At 32.5% G+C, this 26,474-nt stretch overlaps 1 protein-coding gene across 4 annotated transcripts in view; it reads left to right on the top strand.

Annotated features, from left to right (window-relative positions):
- LOC127725424 (phosphatase and actin regulator 1-like) overlaps window positions 1-21,329 on the top strand; it is a 71,051-nt gene extending 49,722 nt beyond the window's left edge. For all 4 annotated transcript variants that reach the window (XM_052232372.1, XM_052232361.1, XM_052232382.1 and 1 more), the window contains 7 exons: window positions 964-1,130; window positions 7,919-8,075; window positions 10,977-11,032; window positions 11,714-11,775; window positions 12,889-13,026; window positions 16,295-16,371; window positions 16,744-21,329. In XM_052232372.1, the coding sequence (XP_052088332.1) occupies window positions 964-1,130; window positions 7,919-8,075; window positions 10,977-11,032; window positions 11,714-11,775; window positions 12,889-13,026; window positions 16,295-16,371; window positions 16,744-16,759 (673 nt within the window). In that variant the 3' untranslated portion in view covers window positions 16,760-21,329. The remainder of the gene's footprint in view (window positions 1-963; window positions 1,131-7,918; window positions 8,076-10,976; window positions 11,033-11,713; window positions 11,776-12,888; window positions 13,027-16,294; window positions 16,372-16,743) is intronic.
- The last annotated feature ends 5,145 nt before the right edge of the window (window positions 21,330-26,474 follow it).

The following is a 26,474-nucleotide window of genomic DNA, read 5'->3' as shown; positions in this document are numbered from 1 at the left end:
TTCTGATATTTTTACTAGTCATCCTGTATAATATACCTAAAAAATCAAGCATTTCCGATTATTTAGAAATATTGCATTCTTTTCTTTTTCCTTAAAGTTTGGTACATACTAGAAAGGTACTAAGTAAAATGATATTTACTTACAACCAAATTTGAGATAAAACAAGATTGTAGAAATTGACTTTGCGTCCTTACTGCCGGCGTCTGAGCTGCAGGAATTGCACAAAATATTGTCACTGTTACCAAAATATTTTGTACTAAATTATAAAAGGGTTATTGCACTTATTTGGAGGGACACTTTCCTGAGCAGTATATCATATTGCCTCCGCAAACTGTTGTACTGAAATTACTGTTTATCTCACAGTTCAATTTTGGGTCCTCAATATGGTCCATATTTAAGTCATGTTGATTTCATTCAAAAAGAAGTTTAAAGGTTGGGAAGTAAAAATCTAAGGCTGTACGGTGACCTATAGTTGTTAACTTCTACATCATTTGGTCCCTTGGGGAAAGTTGCCTCATTGGCAATCATACCACATCTTCTTATTTTTTTATAAACATTTAAGCATAAATATTTTGAATTGCAAGATAAAAACAATATTAGTATATCAGCCAAAATATAATATTTATTTGTACTCGCAACGAAACAGGAGAAAAGCTCAGCAAGCCTCACTTTCCTCTCTGTTTCTATAGCTCATACAAATAAATTATATATTTTCCAACAATGTACAGATATTGTATATTTATACCACTGAGCACTGAATTTTTTGTCAGTCTAATATGGTGTTGGTATATACTGTGTAGGACATATAGCATGTATAGTGTGCTAACTCCTTATTCATGTCTTTGAAGTAACAATTAGCAGTGAATGATCTTAATTCTTTAGTTATGAAGTTTTTCCACTTATTTCCTATAAATGCAATTGATAATATTTTTTTAAGTATGCATACCTTTCATTATTTTTCAGCCATTTCTCTACGGACAGCAATAAAGAAAATGTACCTATTCCGGTTTCCATGCCAACAGTTCCTCCAACTACCACGTCTTCCCATTCTAATGATGATTCCTCGTCAGATGATGAAGAGATTCGTTATCGTGATGAGGAGGAAGAAGAAGATGAAGAACAAGAACTGAGTAGGTTTTTAACTGTTTATAAAAAGCAATCAAATATATAAATCTTGTAATTGAAATACTCTAATGTTTACAAGACACTCAAAGACAGTACCATTTCGAAGATTGTGTCAACCATTAGTTTTTAAATAATGAACTGATGATATTTATGCCCCCACCATAGCGGAGGGGGTATTAAGTTTTACCCTTGTCCGTCTGAACGTCCGTACATACGTCCCATAGTTGGTTTCCGTTCTCGAACTTTAGTTTGCCTCAACCAAATGTTATGAAACTTATACACCATGCTTATTACCACAAACCACAGATTTAGTTTTAATTTTGGTGGCATCACTCTAACCTTTCTATAGTTATGCCCCTTTACAAATGGAAAAATTGCTGAATTTTTGTCGAGCCTGTGACTTTTGTCGCAGAAAGCTCGACATAGGGATAGTGATCTGGCGGCGGCAGCATAAGCTAACTTCTAAAAAGCTTTATATTTTAGAAGGTGGAAGACCTGGATGCTTCATACTTTGTATATGGATGCCTCATGTTACGAAGTTTCCGTCAGTCACATGTCCAATGTCCTTGACCTCATTTCCATGGTTCAGTGACTACTTGAAAAAAGTGTTAACTTTTTTTGTAATGTTAAATTCTCTCTTATTATAAGTAGTAGGATAACTATATTTGGTATGTGCGTAGCTTGCAAGGTCCTCATGCCCGTCAGACAGTTTTCACTTGACCTCGACCTCATTTCATGGATCAGTGAACAAGGTTAAGTTTTGGTGGTCAAGTCCATATCTCAGATACTATAAGCAATAGGTCAAGTATATTTGGTGTATGGAAGGACTGTAAGGTGTACATGTCTAACTGGCAGGTGTCATCTGACCTTGACCTCATTTTCATGGTTAAGTTCTCTAACTTTAGTTTGCCTCAACCAAATGTAATGAAACTTATACACAATGCTTATTACCACAAAATACAGACCAAGTTTGAATTTTGGTGGTGTCACTTTAACCGTTCTAGAGAAATGCCCCTTTACAAATGGAATAAAATGCTTCACTAAGTGCAGCTGGATACGACCGCAGAGGTCCAACCCTGAATGGTTGGGGCAAAAATGGACAATATTTGCACTTGATACAGCTCTAAATTTGGATTGTAATTAAATATTTGACACATAATAGGTTTCTGACACCGAATAACTGTAGTCAAAGAAATTGGAATTGGTTATATGTTTTGAATTTATATTCAATTTTTTGCTTTTGTGTGCAATTCACTATGCTGTTGGGAATTGACCCCCCCCCCCAACAAAAACAAAAAAATACCCCCCCCCCCTTTTATTTTGCTTTTGTGAAATACACTATGCGGTTGCATATTGACCCCCCTCCCCCCAAAAAAAAAATTGTTTTTGAACCCCTCCCCCTTTTTATTGCAAAAAAAAAATAATTGAAGAAATTTTCTTTTTAATTTCTGAAATCTGAAATAAAAAAAAAATTGCCCCCCACAATTTCTTTTCTAGCCCCCTCCACCACCCCCCCCCCCTTACCTCCCTTACACTGCTTTTAAATTGTCCATTAACCAGGCAACCCTTGTTTTTTTCCCCTAATTCCTAAACGGTTTGAGCCATAACCCCCCAAAGCCAATCCTAACCATCTCTTTGTGGTATGGAAACTTGTGGTATAATTTCAGAGAGATCCATACACTTAAACATAAGTTATTGTCTGGAAGTTACAAAAATGCTTATTTTTGGCCCTTTTTGGCCCCTAATTCCTTAACTGTTGGTACAATAACCCCCAAAATCAATCCCAACCTTCCTTTAGTGGTATTGAACCTTATGGTAAAATTTCATAGAGATCCATTCACTTAAACTTAAGTTATTGTGTGAAAACTAATGTGTCTTCGGACGACGATGACGCCAACGTCATACCAATATACGAAACTTGTGGTAAAATTTTATGCGGTCGTATAAAAATTGCTGAATTTTTCGTTTCCGTTCTCTAACTTAAGTTTGCCTCAACCAATATTTTATGAAACTTATACTCATTAGTTATTACTACAAAACTCAGACCAAGTTCAAATTTTGGTAGCATCACTTTTACTGTTCTTCAGTTATGTCCCTTTATAACTTAATATGATATGCAAGCGGGGGCATCATCTGTGTCCCATGGACACATTCCTCATTTTTTTTTAAATCTTTTTTTATGCCCCCGCCGTAGCGGAGGGGGCATTAAGTTTTACCCTTGTCCTTCTGTACATACGAACGTACGTCAGTACGTACGTACGTCCCAAAATTGGTTTCTGTTCTGTAACTTCAGTTTGTCTCAACCAAATGTTATGAAACTTATTCACAATGTTTATTACCACAAAATACAGATTAAGTTTGAATTTTGGTGGCGTCACTTTTACCGTTCTAGAGTTATGCCCCTATACAAATGAAAAATTGCTGAATTTATCGTTTCCGTTCTCTAACTTTAGTTTGCCTCAACCAAATGTTATTAAACTTATACACAATGCTTATTACCACAAAATACAGATCAAGTTTGAATTTTGGTGTAGTCACTTTTACCGTTCTAGAGTTATGCCCCTTTACAATGGAGAAATTGCTGATTTTTTCGTTTCCGTTCTCTAACTTTAGTTTGCCTCAACCAAATGTTATGAAACTTATACACAATGCTTATTATCACAAAACACAGATCAAGTTTGAATTTTGGTGGTGTCACATTTACTGTTCTAGAGTTATGCCCCTTTACAAATGGAAAAATTGCTAAATTTTTATTTTCTTCTTAATATCAAGTTATTTTTAAAATTGGAGTTATCTTTCTTTTTCCATGATTATAGTTGAATCAACTACAATCAATGCTTTATACAATGCAATGTTTAATTTTGTTTTCCACTGATAAAACGCAGATCAAGTTGAATTTGGGTAGTGTCACTTTAACCATTATTAAGTTTTGCCCCTTTATAAATAGAAAGATTGCAAAATTTTTAGTTTCCATTCTGTAACTTAAGTTTGCCCCAACCAGACATTATGAAACCTATACACAATATTCATTACCATAAAGGGGCCTCGGTGGCCGAGTGGTCTAAGTAGTTACTGCTGTAATCACTAGCCAGTCAACACTGAGGTTGTGAGTTTGAACCCCGCTCCTGCAGGTGCACTCGACTCCAATCTTAATTGACTAGGATTGTCAGTTTTCCTATCGAAGGTCGGTGGTTTTCTGCGGTAACTCCGGCTTACTCCACCAATAAACACTGGCCGCCACGAAATAGCCCAAAAGCGGTGCTTAAAAGTTGCGTTAAAACACCAAAAATCAATCAATCATTACCACAAAACTAAGATCAAGTACAAATTTTTTGTTTCCGTTTTCTAACTTTAGTTTGCCTCAACCAAATGTTATGAAACTTATACACAATGCTTATTACTACATAATACAGATTAAGTACGAAATTTGGTGGCAACACTTTTACCATTCTTGAGTTATGTCCCTTTATAAACATAAAAATTGCTGAATTTTTCATTTCTGTTCTCTAACTTTAGTTTGTCTCATCCAAATGTTATAAAACTTATACACAACCCAGTCAGGATTCTACTTCGTCAAAATTATCTCCCCATTACGCCAGTTCATTTTTACAATCGTAAAAATGGAAGCCATTGTAGGGATGACGCGCTGCCAATTTAGCTCTTGCAAACCGATAAATTTATCCGCATAGCACCATTACGATCCTTATATGCCAGTTGTATTTTAAAAGACAAATGTATCTACTAGCTAATGAACATCGGTTAATGTACTTGTCTGCATTCAGTCAACTTAAAACTATTGTCTGATCGGTTGTCAGGTAGAATTTTCGAAAAATTCATAAACATTTAAAAAAATTCTAATTCAAAATTTTGTGGAAGGGCAGACTAAAAATTTTCAGTGGTTGAAGACTATAAACCCTAGATATCACACACAAAAAATGAAGCTTTTTCGAAGATATGCATTTTTAAGATCCAACTTAAAAGTCTGTCGTCAAGTACTTTTAGTAAAAATTTGCTATTCGAACACACCTACTCTGTTTTTCTGATTGATTAGAAAGGTATTTTCACTTGACCTATATATTTCATTTTTTTACTACTGTGAATTTTCGATGTTATAAAGTCAACCTGTAGCCTTGATATATGAAAATGATAGAATCTGAAGCGAGATGATGTATCAAATACTTTTGCTTTTTACGTTTTCAAGACAAAATATTCAACTCAAACACGCCCTAACATAAAAAGGTGCACTCGATTTTCTCTTTTCGATGCAATTGTTACCCATTTTTTGGAATTTTTTCTCGAGTCACATAATGGAAGGGCAGAAACGAAAATTTAAGAACAAATAGATTGATATGTTCTCCGTCCGTGGTAAATTTTTTTGAAAAATCGGAGGTTATGCATTTTTTAGATCCAACTTAATAGACACCCATGTCGTCGACTTGATATCTAATTGTTCTGCTTAATTATGTAATAGATAAATTTATTTCTATTCCGTTATATTTGGAATTTCCCTATTCTATTTCTATCTTTAGACTTGTGGTACAAGTTTGGCTAGTATGTAAATCAGAAGAGGTCTGATGTTACTGTTGTTTTCTGCACGAATATTTCGAGGGGGGTAGTACGGGTGGGGTTTTATAGGCATATATAAGTCCTGATTACGTTTGATTATTATCGATGTGCTCCAGTAACTTTGATAGACGAAGTTAACGTTAAGCTCTGCATAATATATTACAGTTATGTTTGTATTGATATGTATTTAGAGGACATTGTGAATGTATATAGATGGAATTGTGGTATATTTTTGTAATTTGTAAAATGTTTACAAGATATTAAATGTTGTTTCGCTGAGAAAATAAGAAAGTTACTGCGAGCAAACAAACCTAAATTATGACTTGTCTCTTATTTAGCCATGTATTTAGTATAGAAATGTTTTAAATTCGGACGAATTCATGAGGGAGAATTTAAATTGAAAATTTATGCAAATTGTGTTTTTATGATAAAATATTTCTTAATTTAGCAAAAAACTGTCATTTTATTTGTTTCTATTAACTTTTAAAATTTGTGTTACTACAGTAAACATTACAGTAAGCATTTATCGCCTTCTCTAACAAAGAGCTTCGATTCTTTTGTTCTATTTCAACTGGGTTTCCGCCTGAACCATTTTAGAGTTATGCGTGTTTACAAATAGAAAAATTGCTGAATTTTTAGTTTCTGTTCTCTACTTAAGTTAGCCTCAACCAAATGTTATGAGACTTACACACAGTGCTTATTACCACAAAACTCAGATCAAGTTCAAATTTGGGTATTGTCACTTTTACCGTTCTTCAGTTATGTCCCTTTATAACTATGTGATATGCAAGCGGGGGCATCATCTGTGTCCACATGTGGACACTATCCACATTTATTTTGATTTTGGTCCTAAACAAGGTTGGGCAGTAAATACCGCACTATTAATTTATCTTATAATAAGGCATTTTTTCAAAGATTTTCCTGTCTATTTTCAAATAGATATAAGAAAATGTGGTATGAGTGCCAATGAGACAACTCGCCATCCAAGTCACAAATCAAACACTTGTTAACTCATTAATTTTTACTTTTTGTTGTTCTTAAACAAATTGTAGTTAATAAGTGACTTTCTATCCTGTGACTGTATCTGTCCATTTAACACTTAAAAGACCAGGTAGGGACTTGTTTCTTTAGTAATGTCCTATAAAAATTTCATTTGACCTCAATGTTTTTTTGGCCAACCTTGGGACTCTTGAATGTGAATCTGAATATTTATGCATTCATGATATTTTGTTTGAAAAAATGTGTCCCACCTCCTCACCACTTTTTGTCTCGCCTTTACGGCATTGGAGGTGGGGGTGGCGGTGGTGGTGTCAAAAATGTATTAGTTTTTGATTAGGTCTAGTTTGTGGTAAACCACTAGTTGTAGATCAATGATATTTGGTATGCAGTTGTATAAGAATTGACACATCTCATTTCCATGGAGATAATTTGGCCCTGACCCCTCAGTCATGGTCTATTGACTTTGAATCTTTTGCTTAGTTTACATGTATTAGTTCCTGATTAGGTCAGTTTAAGAGGAACCATTAGTGGTAGTCCAATGTTATTTGGTATGCAGTTGTACAAGCATAAGCACATCTCATTTCCATGGAGAATATTTGGCCCCGCCCCCTCAGTTATGGTCTATTGATACTTTTGCTTAGTTTACATGTATTAGGTTGTAATTAGATCAGTTTAAGATGAACCACTTATGTTAAGTCAATGATATTTGGTATGCAAATGTATTGGCATTTGCAAGTCTCGTTTTCATGGAGATTATATAGCCCCAACCCCTTGTTCATGGTTCATTGACTTTGAAACTTTTACATAGTTTACAAGTTAATGTTTGTGTTTAGGTTTATTTAAAGGGAACAACTTATGATAAGTCAATGGTATTTGGTATGCAGTTGTATTAGCATGTACCTTCAGTCATGGTTCATTGACTTTGAATATTTGCATAACTTACATGTTAAAGTATTGCTATTTTAATATCAACATTTGCATTATCGAAATTACAAAAAGGCGAGACATATCTCTGTGATAACAATTTGTTTGCTTTGATGATATTTTGTTAACATTTCTTTCAAATGATCTAATAATTGATATGTACAAAACTATCTGTCAATACACAGTAAGTAAAAATTATTCATTGTGACAACTTCAGATAATCTTTTCAAACAAGTTATTTAATCTGACTTCGCTGAATGAATGATTTTAATAGTAGAGAAATTCAACATAAATTTTTTTGCAGGTTCATTAGCAGCAAAAGTAGCTCGCCAAGATAGTTTAGCAAAATTTTTAAGCTCTCGACCAACACGTCGGGAATTAGTAGAGAAAAATATTATACATTCTGTATCAGAAGATCAAGATAAAGAGAGGAGGTCTGCCATAGGAACAGCTTTAACTAGGTGTGTATCAACAACATAAATAAACACATGCATAAGTCAAATTCATTTATTTATCACAAAACAATATTTCAAGAAGGTGATGCCAGAAAAAAAGTGAAAAGAAGTTGAGGTTGAGTAGGAAGCACTAATATGAATTATGTATTAATTTGGTTCAAATGACATTTAAAAAGTAAATACTCTGATTTTATATTCTAATTTGTATTGGTGATGAATTTGAGGTGTTCCTAGCCCGAACAAACAACATCTTTATTCTAAACACCTGTTAATACAATAGGTTTTTTTACTCATGACAGTTACATTTTTTTTTATGCCCCCGCTGTGGCGGAGGGGGCATTAAGTTTTACCCTTGTCCGTCTGTACGTCCCAAAGTTGGTTTCCGTTCTCTAACTTTAGTTTGCCTCAACCAAATGTTATAACCGTTCTAGAGTTATGCCCCTTTATGAATGGAAAAATTGCAAGATTTTTATTTTCTTCTAAATATCAAGTAATTTTTTAAAATTGGAGTTATCTTCTTTTGTCCATGATTATAGTTTAATCAACTACAATCAATGCTTTATACAATGCAATGTTTAATTTTGACTTCCACTGATAAAACACAGATCAAGTTGAATTTGGGTAGTGTCACTTTAACCATTATTGAGTTATGCCCCTTTATAAATCGAAAGATTGCAAAATTTTTAGTTTCCATTCTGTAACTTAAGTTTGCCCCAACCAAGCATAATGAAACCTATACACAATATTCATTACCACAAAACTAAGATCAAGTACAATTTTTTTGTTTCCATTTTCTAACTTTAGTTTGCCTCAACCAAATGTTATGAAACTTACACAACCGTTCTAGAGATATGCGTGTTTACAAATAGAAAAATTGCTGAATTTTTAGTTTCTGTTCTCTGCTTAAGTTATCCTCAACCAAATGTTATGAGACGTGCACACAATGCTTATTACCACAAAACTCAGATCAAGTTCAAATTTGGGTAGCGTCACTTTTACCGTTCTTCAGTTATGTCCCTTTATAACTATATGATATGCAAGCAGAGGCATCATCTGTGTCCACATGTGGACACTATCCACATTTATTTTAAATCAATTCAACATGAAACATTTAAAATGTTGAAATTGAAGAATTGTTTATTGCAATTCAGTTTAAGAATCTCTTTCTTCAATAATTTTAAATATGTATTTGTAACCCAATGTAGGTTCAAGAGCTTCATGCTGGTTTTTTTTTTGGTGACTTCATAGAACATTTTTAGGATATGCCTATTATTGTTATACATGACATTTACCCCCTTCAATTTTTGCATATTGATTGTTGCAAAATTTTTGTGATCTTATAATGATATGACGTTGTCGTTGTCGTTGTCGTCATCATCGTCCGAAGACATCTGGTTTCAAGACAATAACTTGAGTATAAGTGTATGGATCTCTATGAAATTGGACCACAAGGTCCAATACCACAAATTGATATTGGGGGTTATTGTCCTAACTTCAGGAATTAGGGGCCAAAAACAAGCATTTTTTTAGCTCACCTGGCCCTATTTTCTCATCACTTGGCGTCCGTCATCGTCAATGTCATCTGTTAACTTTTACAAAAATCTCCTCTAAAACTACTGGGCCAAATTTAACAAAACTTGGCCAAAATCATCATTGGGGTATCTAGTTTAAAAAATGTATCCGATGACCCTGCTTGCCAACCAAGATGGCTGACATGGCTAAAAATAGAACATAGGGGTAAAATGCAAGTTTTGTCTATTATTTGGAAAACAATTATAAAAAGAGAAAATCTGTCACGTGCAAAAATGTTCAAAATGTTGAGCTCTACCAATTGTCCATATACGTCAAAACTGATAGACGACTTCTTGTAGGAGTTATTGCCCTTAAATGACAAATTTTACCATTTTTTTTCATTTTTGCCTTATATCTTAAAAATTATAATAGATAGATAGAAACTTGAATAAGCAAAAATGATCAGCAAGACAAGATCTACAATTAAGGCAATATCGTGGAAATCGTCTGACGACTCCTTATTGAAGTTATTGCCTTATCATTTTTTGCATGTTTTGCCTTTTATAAGTCCAGATAATCTTGACATCTGCTGTGGGTATTTAAAAAAAATCTGATTTTTAAGAATTATGACCCTGCCTGAATTTGCCCTTGCAGGTCATAAAGGAAAATCAGTCAAATAAAGACAAATTTTAAGAATGTCCCTTGAAAGAGAATCAAGAGCTTTTGGTTAAGATGCAGACTTTTTAAAAAAAAAAATAAGATACTCAAGATTACTAGGTATGATAGAGTGAGAGAGTTTTTTTTATCCGGGGTAAAATATAATGTCTTTAATTTAATTTGTTTATCTATTTTTCTTTTTTATAAAACAACTTATAACGTAATCATAACAGCCTGGTTTCACCTTAATTCCGGTGATCTTTTAATGATTTAAAGACCAGATAGGTTGTAGAACAGATTAACCCCAGGGTCAATGTAATTATGACATTTAAAAAAAAATAAGTTTAATGACAAAATATCACCTTATTAAATGGCTCACTGGACATAAACATTTCATGAAAATGAAAAGCAATCAAAATTTTACTATTGGTTTGCATTCTACTAAACCAAAATTATTTTATGATACTTAAAATGTATTGTTGACAAAAGAATTTTACACAACTGAAATAATTTTATAATTTAGTTTGTTTTTGAGAAATTTGGTCTGATGAACATGCATCTGTAGAAACTTGTCATAAAGCAATACAAAATATGACAAAGTTCTAATTATTTACCTGTTGCCAAAAATTTGAACATTTTTGTATCAGCATGAAGTACTTTTTCACAATTTGAACATTTTTGCATGAGCATGAAGTACTTTTACACATGTAAAATGTTGATGTTTATTATATTTTACAGACGATTGAGTTTGCGTCCTTCACAAGAAGAACTAGAACAAAGAAATATTTTACACAGTAAGTTTACACAAAATATTTTTACAGAAGTAGATAAAAGTATACATTTCTTATGAAGCTAGTATTCAAATTTGTATGAAATTTATGTAGGTCTTAATGTGTAAGGAATTATATTTGTTATTACAGTGCCTTAATAAAAAAAATATATTCTGTGAATGTTTCAGTTGTTGAAAACTTAAGTTTTTTGTTTATTTAGAATAAATTGAGACAATGTGGATTAGCATTAATTTGATTATGCTGCCACAAAATATACAGGTAATTAAAAAAAGACCATATTATGTGATGTGATTAATTAATGGATGTCTTAGAATTAATTTCTTTTGATTTGATTAAATTTGTAATCAACAGGTGACCCTGTACCTGTAATCAGATTAATGTAATTTACATGTAGGTGTTACGTTAAAACATGACAGAACATTGGTCATCTATATATAAAATGACATGTGACACAACATTTGTTATTCATTTCATGCTTTGACACCACAAGCTCTACCTGATCATTGAACATTTGTTATTAGCAGTAAAGATACAAAATGAATTGTCATGAAAATTTGAATATCTCCAACAAACAGTTGAAAAATTTGATGAACATTCTTACGTCTGCAAACTGTAGTTTGTTACAAGATTGTTTAAATGTTCTGAAAAGCAACATGAGGAGTTATTTTCAATATTTGTTAATAGTGCAAAGTAGTGAAGAAGCAAGAAAAGAAAAAGAAGAGAAGAAAAAATTTCTCATAAGAAAGGTAATTATTAAGATTTTTTGCTTTTCCTCTATTTTCTTCAACTGATCTATTTAAAATTGCTATAAATACATAAAGAGAGTAAACAGGAGACAAAAATCTTTTATTTTCTTAATTTACTCCGTTCAACAGAAAATAAATAATTTATGTACTCTTGACTTCCAATTCTCTTATAACACCCTAATACCAACCACGAAAAGTGAATACGTATGTCTCAAATATTTGACTGACAATGAAATTATTTCTGTATTAATAAAGAAAAACACCATTATAGAGAATGTCAGGTGCGGTGACCATCTTCAAATTTATTATGCACATATAAATCACAAGAAGATAAATTGTATGCACCGCAATGTCATCAGTTTCATTCAAATAACATATAATCTACAAAAAAGAAGCGCACAATTTAAATATGAATACTACATATATATAATGCACGAACTGTTATACTGAAGATTAATCTTCCTATACACAAATACGTATTACTCTTGAAATGGTCTTGTCCATGTCGATAACTTTCTTGTGCACGCATGACTTTAAATACTAACAGGACTCTATTATTATTACAATGAGCCCGCTTTCCATACTAAAAAATTCATACGCCTACCGTACATAAATGTATTTATAAGAAAATCATAACAGTATGTATGACAAGAGTTATCCCCTGTTCTTTCATATAAACAACAGTTGTTCCGAAATTTGCATTTATTAATATTTGCCCCTTTCCTTTAGTGAACATCATTTATTTTCAGACAATAAATTTTAATTTAAGATAGAAGATATCCTTGTCAAGCAAATCCTAGGATATGATACTTATTACAAAGCCTTGTTTCATGGCCTATAAAAGATTTAATCTTTTCCAAACAAACCAATTTCCCAGAACTGGAAAAAATGTATGCATCACTTCATCAACAAGGTATTTGACAGACTACAAAAATTTTGTTTTGGAATCAATTCATATAAATTTGGTATGTACGTCTAAGCATGCATGGAAATAGAAATTCATCATGTATGAATAATATAAAAAAAATATGAATACAAAATATAGTTGACATCCCTGTAAGCTGCACCAACCACCTGCAAGTGAATTTAGTTTGTTTTCTTTGTATATTTTAGTTAAGTTTTAGACCAAGTATTGAAGAACTGAAAGAAAGAAAAATTATACAGTTTAGTGATTATGTTGAATGGACAGAAGCTCACGAGTATGACAGACGAGCAGATAAACCTTGGACTCGGTTAACACCTAAAGATAAGGTCAGTCTATTTATAGTTTTAAGATCATAAAACTTAAACCTGATTTAAAAATGCAGCATGAAATGGAGAAAAAAAAATATGATGAATATTAGAAAGAAAGGATATGGAGTACCCATCCATAACACAAAACCAGTACATGCACAGCAAAAAACACAAAAAGCAAAGGAACAGTGCTTGTATTTCTATTATAAGCATGTGTTTATGCCCCACAAGTTTAAGTGGGGGGGCATATTGTTTTACCCCTGTCCGTCCCATTATGGGTGTATAGCTATTCCAGATAACTCCTCCTACAGTTTGAATGCTAGGAAGTTTTCACTTTGCTGGCTACTGGTACATATATTGAATGTGTGCATGTGGTCAGGGTTTTGATTTTATTAATATTTGCTCTTTTGGGAGATATTTGAACTTTGTCATTTTTGGAGTATATACTTGCATAAGAGGTGCATAGCGTTTCCGGATAACTCCTCCTACAGTCAACCATAGACCTATGTGCTCCCATGCTAAACTTTGTGTATTTTAAAATAACACTTTGCATCTGCGGGGGCATCATTTGTGTCTCCCAGACACAATAATATCTCAAAGAAAGTCCTACATTAACTTTGTTATAATACAGTTACTTCAGAGTGGATTGCGGGGCATCACTTTGTCTAGATATAAAATAGCGAACAGCTACCAGTATCTTACTTTCTTGTTAGGCTTTCTCACAAGAAATATTACATTTAATTTTACATACAATCAGAGAAAATCTAGTAATAGGATAAAGAAGTGTACATTGGTTAAGAGTTAACTTAAGTATTCTTTTTCCTTGCTCTACAGGCTGCCATTAGTTAAGGGTTAACTTAAGTATTCTTTTTCCTTGCTCTACAGGCTGCCATTATTTAAGAGTTAACTTAAGTACTCTTTTTCCTTGCTCTACAGGCTGCCATTAGTTAAGAGTTAACTTAAGTATTCTGTTTCCTTGCTCTACAGGCTGCCATTAGTTAAGGGTTAACTTAAGTATTCTTTTTCCTTGCTCTACAGGCTGCCATTAGTTAAGAGTTAACTTAAGTATTCTGTTTCCTTGCTCTACAGGCTGCCATTAGTTAAGGGTTAACTTAAGTATTCTTTTTCCTTGCTCTACAGGCTGCCATTAGTTAAGAGTTAACTTAAGTATTCTTTTTCCTTGCTCTACAGGCTGCCATTAGTTAAGAGTTAACTTAAGTATTCTTTTTCCTTGCTCTACAGGCTGCCATTAGTTAAGAGTTAACTTAAGTATTCTTTTTCCTTGCTCTACAGGCTGCCATTAGTTAAGGGTTAACTTAAGTATTCTTTTTCCTTGCTCTACAGGCTGCCATTAGTTAAGGGTTAACTTAAGTATTCTTTTTCCTTGCTCTACAGGCTGCCATTAGTTAAGGGTTAACTTAAGTATTCTTTTTCCTTGCTCTACAGGCTGCCATTGGTTAAGAGTTAACTTAAGTATTCTTTTTCCTTGCTCTACAGGCTGCCATTAGTTAAGAGTTAACTTAAGTATTCTTTTTCCTTGCTCTACAGGCTGCCATTAGTTAAGGGTTAACTTAAGTATTCTTTTTCCTTGCTCTACAGGCTGCCATTAGTTAAGGGTTAACTTAAGTATTCTTTTTCCTTGCTCTACAGGCTGCCATTAGTTAAGGGTTAACTTAAGTATTCTTTTTCCTTGCTCTACAGGCTGCCATTAGTTAAGGGTTAACTTAAGTATTCTTTGTCCTTGCTCTACAGGCTGCCATTAGTTAAGAGTTAACTTAAGTATTCTTTTTCCTTGCTCTACAGGCTGCCATTAGTTAAGAGTTAACTTAAGTACTCTTTTTCCTTGCTCTACAGGCTGCCATTAGTTAAGAGTTAACTTAAGTACTCTTTTTCCTTGCTCTACAGGCTGCCATTAGTTAAGAGTTAACTTAAGTACTCTTTTTCCTTGCTCTACAGGCTGCCATTAGTTAAGAGTTAACTTAAGTACTCTGTTTCCTTGCTCTACAGGCTGCCATTAGTTAAGGGTTAACTTAAGTACTCTTTTTCCTTGCTCTACAGGCTGCCATTAGTTAAGAGTTAACTTAAGTATTCTTTTTCCTTGCTCTACAGGCTGCCATTAGTTAAGAGTTAACTTAAGTATTCTGTTTCCTTGCTCTACAGGCTGCCATTAGTTAAGAGTTAACTTAAGTATTCTTTGTTTCCTTGCTCTACAGGCTGCCATTAGTTAAGGGTTAACTTAAGTACTCTTTTTCCTTGCTCTACAGGCTGCCATTAGTTAAGAGTTAACTTAAGTATTCTGTTTCCTTGCTCTACAGGCTGCCATTAGTTAAGAGTTAACTTAAGTATTCTTTTTCCTTGCTCTACAGGCTGCCATTAGTTAAGAGTTAACTTAAGTATTCTTTTTCCTTGCTCTACAGGCTGCCATTAGTTAAGAGTTAACTTAAGTATTCTTTTTCCTTGCTCTACAGGCTGCCATTAGTTAAGAGTTAACTTAAGTATTCTTTTTCCTTGCTCTACAGGCTGCCATTAGTTAAGGGTTAACTTAAGTATTCTTTTTCCTTGCTCTACAGGCTGCCATTAGTTAAGAGTTAACTTAAGTATTCTTTTTCCTTGCTCTACAGGCTGCCATTAGTTAAGAGTTAACTTAAGTATTCTTTGTTTCCTTGCTCTACAGGCTGCCATTAGTTAAGGGTTAACTTAAGTACTCTTTTTCCTTGCTCTACAGGCTGCCATTAGTTAAGAGTTAACTTAAGTATTCTTTTTCCTTGCTCTACAGGCTGCCATTAGTTAAGAGTTAACTTAAGTATTCTTTTTCCTTGCTCTACAGGCTGCCATTAGTTAAGAGTTAACTTAAGTATTCTTTTTCCTTGCTCTACAGGCTGCCATTAGTTAAGAGTTAACTTAAGTATTCTTTTTCCTTGCTCTACAGGCTGCCATTAGTTAAGGGTTAACTTAAGTATTCTTTTTCCTTGCTCTACAGGCTGCCATTAGTTAAGAGTTAACTTAAGTATTCTTTTTCCTTGCTCTACAGGCTGCCATTAGTTAAGAGTTAACTTAAGTATTCTTTTTCCTTGCTCTACAGGCTGCCATTAGTTAAGAGTTAACTTAAGTATTCTTTTTCCTTGCTCTACAGGCTGCCATTAGTTAAGAGTTAACTTAAGTATTCTTTTTCCTTGCTCTACAGGCTGCCATTAGTTAAGGGTTAACTTAAGTATTCTTTTTCCTTGCTCTACAGGCTGCCATTAGTTAAGAGTTAACTTAAGTATTCTTTTTCCTTGCTCTACAGGCTGCCATTAGAAAAGAATTAAATGAATTTAAAAGCAAAGAAATGGATGTTCATGAAGAAAGTAAACATCTAACTAGGTAAGTTTACAAACTTCTTTCTGGCTACTTGCATTTTTTATATTAAAATCAAATTCATTCCATTATACAATGAAGTTCAAAGACAAATTTTGAAGAATGTCTTTGAGAATTAATGGCTAACCATGTCTGAGATATAGAAGAGTGTAACATGTGACACCAAGTTAAACATACAAGTGGCATTTTCTTGGAATTTATCTAAATTTAAATCTGTCAGGTTTCATATAGAGTATATAGGCATTGTTGGAAATATAAAATGCATCTATCATGCTTTAGATATAAAAGAATATTAAGCCTTCTTTATTAATCATTACTTTTATAAAGCAAGAAAACATTGAATACTTAAATAACATTTTTATTATGATTTTTTTGTAGATTTCATAGACCTTGACATATATAGACATTTTAGTGATAACCAAATCATATAGCAAAAAGTGCTGGAGCTGGCCATAAAGTAACAAACCAGGATTGGTTATACAAGATGGTTCTACTGGTTGACAATGTATGTGGAACATCAGGGACTGTATCACGCCAGGACTCTTGTTTTTTATTGTCAAATTGTTTCAGTTATATGGTACATCAGGGATAAATAGCTTTGCTATAACTTGAATGGGGAATATAAGATTGCATTATTTATATTTTAAATTAAATTGTTATTATTGTATTTAGAATTTTGTTGTTTTATCAATGAATGTTTTCAATTCTGATACAATTAAAGTAGTGTCTTTTCTTCATGGAAATTAATTTATACCTGTACTACTTTTTTTTTGAGAATTGAAGTGAAATCAAAACAGAATTTTGTTGTGAAATAGACTTAAACAAGAGAGAAATAGAGCACACACTCACAGATGCAAACTAAATGTTTAAGGATTTGATATTTGAGAGAAATTAGTGTGAAGAAAGTTTCTAGCTTTGTAGTACAAAAAGATAAAAATAAGATAATTTTTCATGTAAAAAGACACATTTTACTTAAGTATTATAATGTGAAAAGATATAAAGCTATTTAAGATCTGGTTCTGTGTGAAAACAACTGGCATGTTGATTACAAACTATAATAAGAGAGATCCCCATATTTAGCATGACTTGATCAATTTTAAACATATAAGATTGAGATGCAATATAATTGTACCCATGTTAGGTGTATTATATTATACATTTTACATATATGAGATGTAAAATTTTGTTGCATTTTTTGATACATGATCTTGTTAACATTGTATAAATATCATTGGATGATCCTATACATTGTAAATATTTGTCCTCAGTGTCATCCTTAAACAAATTAATTTATCTATTTTTTACTTAATGCACCCATTATATGTTAAATTTTTAAATGATGTGCCACATAAGAAAATGATGATAATAATGATGATATTCAGATAATAATTAATTATAACAAATGTCGATTAAAGTTAAACGAAATTGAACTTTGAAGAGTCAAATAAATTTGTTGCTTTTGTTCATGATTCAAATGACACTTTAAATGAAAACATTGTTTAACTTTAATTGACGTTTGTGCAATCCAGTTTTGATATTTGACTTGCTTGCATTTAACTGTTTAAGTGTTGTCGTCTCAAAACTTAAAACTTTTGATAATAAAATTCCAGGAACACACTTTCTTAGTCCAAGTTTTATAAATCTTTCATTTGAACAGGAATAATACCTATATTTTTACTTGATTGATTTTAATAATTGCAACCATAATATAATTTAAAAGCTCCTAATGCAATCTCAAACAATAGTAATTTCATAAAATTCTGCAGAGTTAAAACCATGATGGCAACTTGAAAATCTGATAGTAATATTGTATATGAATGAAATGTTCCATGAGTCAATTCCAACAAAATATAAAAAATATAAAAGTGAAGTGGTTATAATGACCTCTTCAATGAGATTGAATTCAAATATTAAGTAATATTTCTTGTGTGGCCTAATTTTGACAGCATGCTGTTTAAATGCTTATTACTTATGTGAAAACATGATAGTAATGTTTATATTTTTATGATCTTATCAAGCTTTAAATGGATAGATGAAATAAAGATAACTTCACTGATGTTTACCGCTGAGTTTATACAGGAGAACTTGTTTGGGCAATCTCTAAGTAATACACATGGGAGTTGTTTTCTTTGTTTCTTTATCTTATATCAGGCGAAAGACAACTGTGCATACGGCCTGCATGGGCGGGTGGTGTTGGCTCACTATTCCAAATAAAACCTTCAAATGGTCAAACAAACAATAGATATATATATATGTTAAGAAATATGTACACATTAACACAGTTATATACCTTGACGGCAATTAAAAAACTATTTAGAAAATGCTTTAAAAACAATTATAAATACAAGATGAAATCAAACCTCTTGCAAGCAATCTGTCAAGATATGAAACTGGTGCAAATAAACTTTCTGTTTGCCCACAATCTACACATACTATGTTTTGTGTTTAATTTTAAAATTGCCTTATATATATACAAGAAAAGGTTATAGTTTAGTGAAATTTGATTTAGTTTAGTTTGCAAAGATGTCCTCTTCATTGCCCATGGTTAACCAGTAATGTGTTACCATACTCTTCAACATAAATGTTCGGTACCAGAGTTTATATTTATATGTTATACAGCTAAACATTATTTGCACACTTTTATATTATGTTCAAAATATGAAGACACAGTATCCAAGGTCATTGCTTTAAAAGTTCTCTCAAATGAAAAATACAACATAATAGGATCTTGTGATTGCCTTGTTCAGTAATATGAATCAATCGGCCAGCTGTAACTTAATTTCAGGTAAATAAATAAGTATTTATGACAACCAGGAAACAAAACAATGAATCTTTCACAGTGGATTCATTTATTTTTGTTGATACCAATTTTTGTGGAAATTTTTTTCCCAAAGTCTGTGTACAAGCTTAAAGAAACTATTTTAACCTTTGAACATGTAAATTCATACCCCACAAATAATAATGATCACACAGTAGACACTGAGTAGTTGAACAGTACTCAACAAACTGCTTATGTTAATCTTTCAAATTATGCTAGATATAATCTTATTATATGTATGAAATACAAAAAAATATTCTAGCTATATATTGTTCGTGATATTTCCTACCGACTATGACAGAGTGTTTTGACACTTATCATCTCAATCATTGTACTGATATTTTGCTTTAAAAGATGAGATATTATAGTAACCATAACTTAAACACTAAAAATACATTACTTCTTAGAATACCATTGAAATGTAGATGCTATCTAAGTGACATCACAAAAATCTCAGTTACCATGTTTTGCTCAAAAACAATTCATTCGTGAATATATTTTTTTTAAATACAGTACAAGTAATTGAGATAATGAAAATGATGTCTTTATTCATATACTATATTTTGGTAATTCCTAGAAAGACCTTAGTTTGAATTAGGCTGTTGATCATATTGGACAATCCATATGTTACTTGGAAGATATAAAAATGAAGTAATTAAACAAATTGTAAACTTTTTTTAAACATACAAACTGGATTGCCTAATCAGAAAATTATTTAAATATATATTTACTGTTTTCAGATAGATGAATGTCTAATGAGGGGCTAAATATTTTGATAAGTTTATATATCTTCATAAATTTCAGAAAAAAGGAGTCTTTATGATAGCTTTACCTTTTAATTTAGTGCTCAACAATTGGTATCTTTCGCCTCTCTTTTAGGTCATAATTCTATTTAAAAAGTCATCTTTGTGTCTAATGTTCAATATTTTTTTCAATGTTATATTTTCTATGAAAAATAGAGTTTTCATTTTCATACAAACAGAGAAGAGTAGAAAAAAAATCACTTTTGCAGTAGTTCATTAGTTAATACAGTTTACACAGTACTTAATAAGAAAGTACATCTGCTTTAAGTCACATGATGCTCATGTGACTTTAAAGTGAAATGTGATTTGTCTGTAGTAGTTTTCAGTATTGATTATTTTTTCTGTGTACAATTTGATAAATGTTTGTATTAATTTTGTGCAATTTTGTCATAAAATGATGCTTTTATGTAAACTTAATAGTAGTTGCTGCATTTTAAAATGAAAAGAAATACAGAAGACTGGACAATTTAAACATTAGTTATCAGTAAATGTAAAACAAATATTACAGAAAATTTCCCATTTAAGAAAATATAACGTTTTTCTCTATCAACATTTTACCATTCATGCAATGCCAGTTATGCCAAAAAAACAAAAACAAAAAGTGCCAGATAATTCAAGTTTCATGGGGCCACTTTCATCTAGTGTCAGGTTAATAATCATCCATGCATGAACATGATAATTGAAGAACTGACACTTGTTTCATTAATACATTTATTTTTACTCATGATAATAACTTTATATAAATAAACACAAGTTTGAAAGATATCTTTTGATTCAAGTCCATGAAGATCATGAAATTTTTCATTAGTGAAAGAATTTTTGTCTTTTCCTAAGCGAAGCCTAACAGAATGATGACAAGAGTGAAATTTCTTTCACGAGTTGAAGAGTTCTCTTCTTCTTATTTTTGACAAATGTTTTTATCATTTATTAAAATAAAAACTGATATTCCATTTTCAAACAATTAACAGACTTTTATAGAAAAATTTCCTTGAGCAGTGGATTGGGGGTTTTCTTTATATTAAAGCTAAAAATAAATTCAGTAGAAGGTTTATTACCTATAGAACTACAGCAACACAAACACTTAAAATTCACATTTCATTTCTAACTATAGTGATTTTTTTGCCTTATTGCTACTTATTATTCAGAAAGTTTTCTTTATCATTTTCATATTAATATGACAATTGTTATTTACAGGGGTAATTAATTAAAAGTGCTTCATATTTCATCTTAGAATGCAGTAATTATACATGTAACAGATTTTTAATTTTGATTCTTCATATGTCCATTGTAAGTCTTGTACTGTTTCAACAGAGACTTTGTTGAAATAAATTATCTTATTTACACATAGTATAGTTATTTGATGCCACAAGTTATAGTTAGAATCTAAAGAGATTCTTTATTTTTTAGAAGGCATTTAAATGATCAGTGTTCATCATGCATCTTATCAGTTAAGTAAGTACATGGGCATATCCATGACTTTCAAAAAGGAAGTTCCAGAGGGACTGACCAAAAAATACGAGTGGAGAGAAGTGAAAAAAATTTTAAAAAATGGCCATAAGCCTTCCCCAACCTTGAAGTATTATAATACCACACATAATCCATACATTGCTTAATTATGCTTCAGAAGTTACCCTTTAACACTTTTCACATCTCTCCTTATAGATGTTACTTCTATCTCGTAATTGAAGACTTTCAGTGCATACATTATTTTGTGCATTTTATTACAGCTGATCAACAGACCAAAATACAAAATCAATTAATCAAAGTACAGGAAATGCTGGAAACACATTGTTTTGCTTTCTCAGAAATAAAATAAAGGAAAACAAGAATATGTGTCCATAGGACACCATGGACTGCTTGCACTATCACATTTTCATATTCTGTGGGAACATGACATCTGGTTTCAAACCCTAATTTGAACATGAGCAACACAACAGGTGCCACATGTGGAGCAGGATCTGCTTACCCTTCCAGAGCACCTTAGATCACCACCAGTTTTTGGTGGGGTTTGTGTTGCTCAATCTTTAGTTTTCTATGTTGTGTTTTGTGTACTTTTGTTTGTCTGTTGGTCTTTTTCTTTTTTAGCCATGGCGTTGTCAGTTTATTTTCGACTTATGAGTTTGAATGTCCCTCTGGTATCTTTCGCCTCTCTTTGACATATAGTTTAAAAAGTTCACATCATAATGAACATGCTTATAAAGTTTCAATTTGAGGATAATAAAACTTTATGTTAAAACCTAATACTGGATGTATTGATGGGAAAACATAATGACACACCCTTCTATCGTAGGTTGGGTATAAAAAAAAGTGTCAACAATTCTACTTGTTAAGTTGAATTGGAGGCCAAAACATTAACCTTATATTGGATGTACTGATGCACAGATGGGAAAACATAATGCCACACCCTTCTATTGTAGGTTGGGTATAAAAAAAGTGTCAACAATTCTACGTATTAAGTTGAATTGGACAACCAAAACTTTCCTGCAGTTTGTTACCAACTTTCCTTATTTGGTGGAATCGTATTTTAAATTGTAATAAATTGCTTGCCGAGGGCAGCTGATACGACTGCAGAGGTTCAACCCTAAACAGTTGGGGCAAAAATGGACACAATATTTGCGCTTGATACAGGTCTGAATTTGGATTGTAATTAAATATTTGACGATTAATAGGTTTCTGACACAGAATAACTGTAGTCAAAGAACTTAGAATTGGTTATATGATTTGAATTCATATATTTATATCAATTATTTGCTTTTGTGCAATACACTATGCTGTTGCGAATTGACCCCCCCCCCCCCCCCCAAAAAAAAAAATGTTACCCCCTTTTTTTTTTGCTTTTGTGCAATACACTATGCTGTTGCTTATTGACCCCCCCCCCTCTTTTTCATTAAAAAAAAAATCTTTCCCTCAAGATATGGTCATCTCAATTCAAATTTCCAATGGAGTTTGCAACCATAATTACCCATTTAAATACATATAAAAGTCTTAAAATAGAAAATGACATACATAATCATGGCTAAAATTAATATTCCTTAATCAGCATTTTTAATAGTAACTTCTAAAAATAAATTGACAGCTTATCACTTTGAGACGATACAACATTTCTTTATACATAATTTAAAAGCAGTGTAAGAGAGGTAATCCAAACATATCATTGTACTTTTAAGTAATTGTCCATTAACCAGGAAACCCTTGTTATTCCCTCTTTTTTGCCCCTTATTCCTAAATGATTTGAGCCATAACACCCAAAGCCAATCATAACCATCCCTTTGTGGTATGGAAACTTGTGGTATAATTTCAGAGAGATCCATACACCTTTCCACAAGTTATTGTCTGGAAACTAGAAAAATGCTTATTTGGGCTCCTTTTTGGCCCCTTATTCCTAAACTGTTAGACCATAACCCCCAAAATCAATCTCAACCTTCCTTTTGTGGTTATAAACCTTGTGTTTAAATTTCATAGATTTCCATATACATATACTAAAGTTATTGTCCGGAAACCAAATGGTTTCGGACGAGACGACGACGACATGATACCAATATACGACCGCAAAATTTTTTGCGGTCGTATAAAAAGAGTATTCACAACAAGGTATTATATCCAGGTCATTTGTAGCCTATGTTAATTGTTTTGAAGTCTGTATGTGGTTTTCTTTCATAGAAATGATGGATGGTTGTTTAACATCAATTTGACAATATTTCAACCACATTCAGAAAGAGAGAACTTACTGATATAAATTCCACAATACTGAAATGCTGAGTCTTAACTTTTAGCATAGACTGGCTCAAAAAAAAATTAAAATCTTGTTGATATTACATTCTTTTCAAGGCATTTTCATTGCTCATCTGTTAATGTCTAATATATTTTCTGGGACAAATTAAGATAAAAAACGATCAACAATCATGGCTACTATTACAAAATTACTAAAATGTCTCACCTGCTTTACTGACCACTGATTTTATGATAGTCCTAAATATAAAGTTTTACTACAAGTATCACATAAACTTAACATGATCAAAGAAAATGAGGTCATACAATAACTCCATACACCAAATATAGTTGACCTATTGCTTATAAATACAAGAAACAGACCAAACCATGAAAACTTTATATTGACCAATGAACCATGAAAATGAGGTCAAGGTCAAATGAACCCTGCCAGACCGACATGTACACCTTTCAATCATTCCATGCTTAAAATATAGTTGACCTATTGCATAGCATCTAAGAAACAAACTTAACCAGGAAAACTAAACATTGACCAATGAACCATGAAAGTGAGGTCAAGGTCAGATGATAACTGCCAGACAGACATATACACCTTACAATCATTCCATACACCAAATATAGTTGACCTACTACTTAAAGTTGAAAAAAAACAGACCAAAACAAAAACTTAACATTGAGCAATGAACTGTAAAAATGAGGTCAAGGTCAAATAAAATCTGCTAGACTGACACGTACACCGTAAAATATTTCTTTACACCAAATATAGTTCACCTATTACATACAGTATTAGAAAAGCAGACGAAAACACAAAATCTTTAACCACTGAACCATGAAAATGAGGTCAAGGTCAGATGACACCTGCCAGTTGGACATGTACACCTTACATTTGACTTTTCTACACTTTACACAAGTATTCCCCATTCCAAACTAAAAGACAAATTGAAAGAGTTGGTATTACTTTGTTTCATTAAAAAGAATGGCGAACGTAGATACAAGTATCTTGTCTTGGGGAGGGATAAATCCTACTTTGTAAAGAATCACTCTGATTCAAACAAAAAATTCTCTGAAACTGACATTATCAAGATGCTTCATTTCTTGATTGACAACATATTTGTTACGTTTGGAGGACGTGTTTTTCAACAGACTGTCGGAATTCCAATGGGAACCAATTGTGCCCCTCTTCTTGCCGACTTGTTTCTTTATTATTATGAGGCTGACTTCATACAGGAACTTCTTAGGAAGAAAGATAAGAAGTTAGCAATATCCTTTAACTCTACGTTCCACTGTATAGATGATGTTCTTTCACTAAATAATACAAAATTTGGTGACTATGTTGAACGAATCTATCCCATCGAACTAGAGATAAAGGATACTACAGATACAGTTAAGTCTGCCTCATATCTTGACTTACATCTAGAAATTGACAATGAGGGTCGGTTGAAAACAAAACTTTACGACAAAAGAGATGATTTCAGCTTTCCAATTGTGAACTTTCCATTTCTATGTAGCAACATTCCAGCAGCGCCTGCATACGGAGTATATATCTCCCAATTGATATGATATTCCCGGGCTTGTGTTTCCTATCATGATTTCCTTGATAGAGGATTGCTGCTCACAAGGAAGCTATTAAGCCAAGAGTTCCAAATGGTGAAGTTGAAATCATCCCTTCGTAAATTTTACGGACGCCATCACGAGTTGGTTGACCGTTATGGAATAACCGTTTCACAGATGATATTGGATATGTTCCTTATGTCGTAACTACAATACCCTTCCCTTTTCACGAATGTGACTTACCGAATTAGACTATTTACCAGATTTGTAATAACATAAGCAACACGACGGGTGCCACATGTGGAGCAGGATCTGCTTACCCTTCCGGAGCACCTGAGATCACCCCCAGTTTTTGGTGGGGTTCTTGTTGCTTAGTCTTTAGTTTTCTATGTTGTGTCATCTGTACTATTATTTGTCTGTTTGTCTTTTTATTTTTGGCCATGGCGTTGTCAGTTTGTTTTCGATCTATGAGTTTGACTGTCCCTCTGGTATCTTTCGTCCCTCTTTTACAATCATTCCATACACCAAATATATTAGACCTATTGCTTATAGTACTGAGATATAGACTTTACCACAAAAACTAACTTTGTTCACTGATCCATGAAATGAGGTCGAGGTCAAGTGAAACCGTTGAATCACTATCCCTATGTCTCGCTTTCTGCGACTGAAGTCGCAGGCTCGACAAAAAATAGTTCTAGTGAGATAACATTTGATTTGTCATTCCAGTGTATAGTTTAACCGTCAGATTCAGGAAATTTTGTACATGTCAAGCACTGTTGTATGTGCCTGTCCCAAGTCAGGAGCCTGTAATTCAGTGGTTATTGTTTGGTGCTGTATATCAATAATATATATGACATTAACACACCTTGGAGTGTCAGGATTGTCCAAAGAACAACCTCCCTACAGTCAGTCTTCTATTTGATCAATCCTTATGTAAATATAATGATGTTTTACGTCTTAAATTATTCAGTTTCAAGTTGATCTGATTACAACTTCATTGTAAACTACCATAAACAAAAACTTTTGAGAATGTACTGGTTTCACACTATCACATTACCATGTTGATGAACCATGAAGTTTGGGTTATAACCATAATTAGAAAGTTCACATCATAATAAACATGTGTAAAAAGTTTCAAATTGATGTTACTGATGGTTGGCAGGCTTGATCACCAGACAAATTACATAAACTAGTTACACCAAGGATGA

This window comes from Mytilus californianus, unplaced genomic scaffold, assembly GCF_021869535.1.
Source record: "Mytilus californianus isolate M0D057914Y unplaced genomic scaffold, xbMytCali1.0.p SCAF_1, whole genome shotgun sequence".
NCBI lineage: Eukaryota > Metazoa > Mollusca > Bivalvia > Mytilida > Mytilidae > Mytilus > Mytilus californianus.
This window is presented reverse-complemented; position numbering and strand designations above follow the sequence as displayed.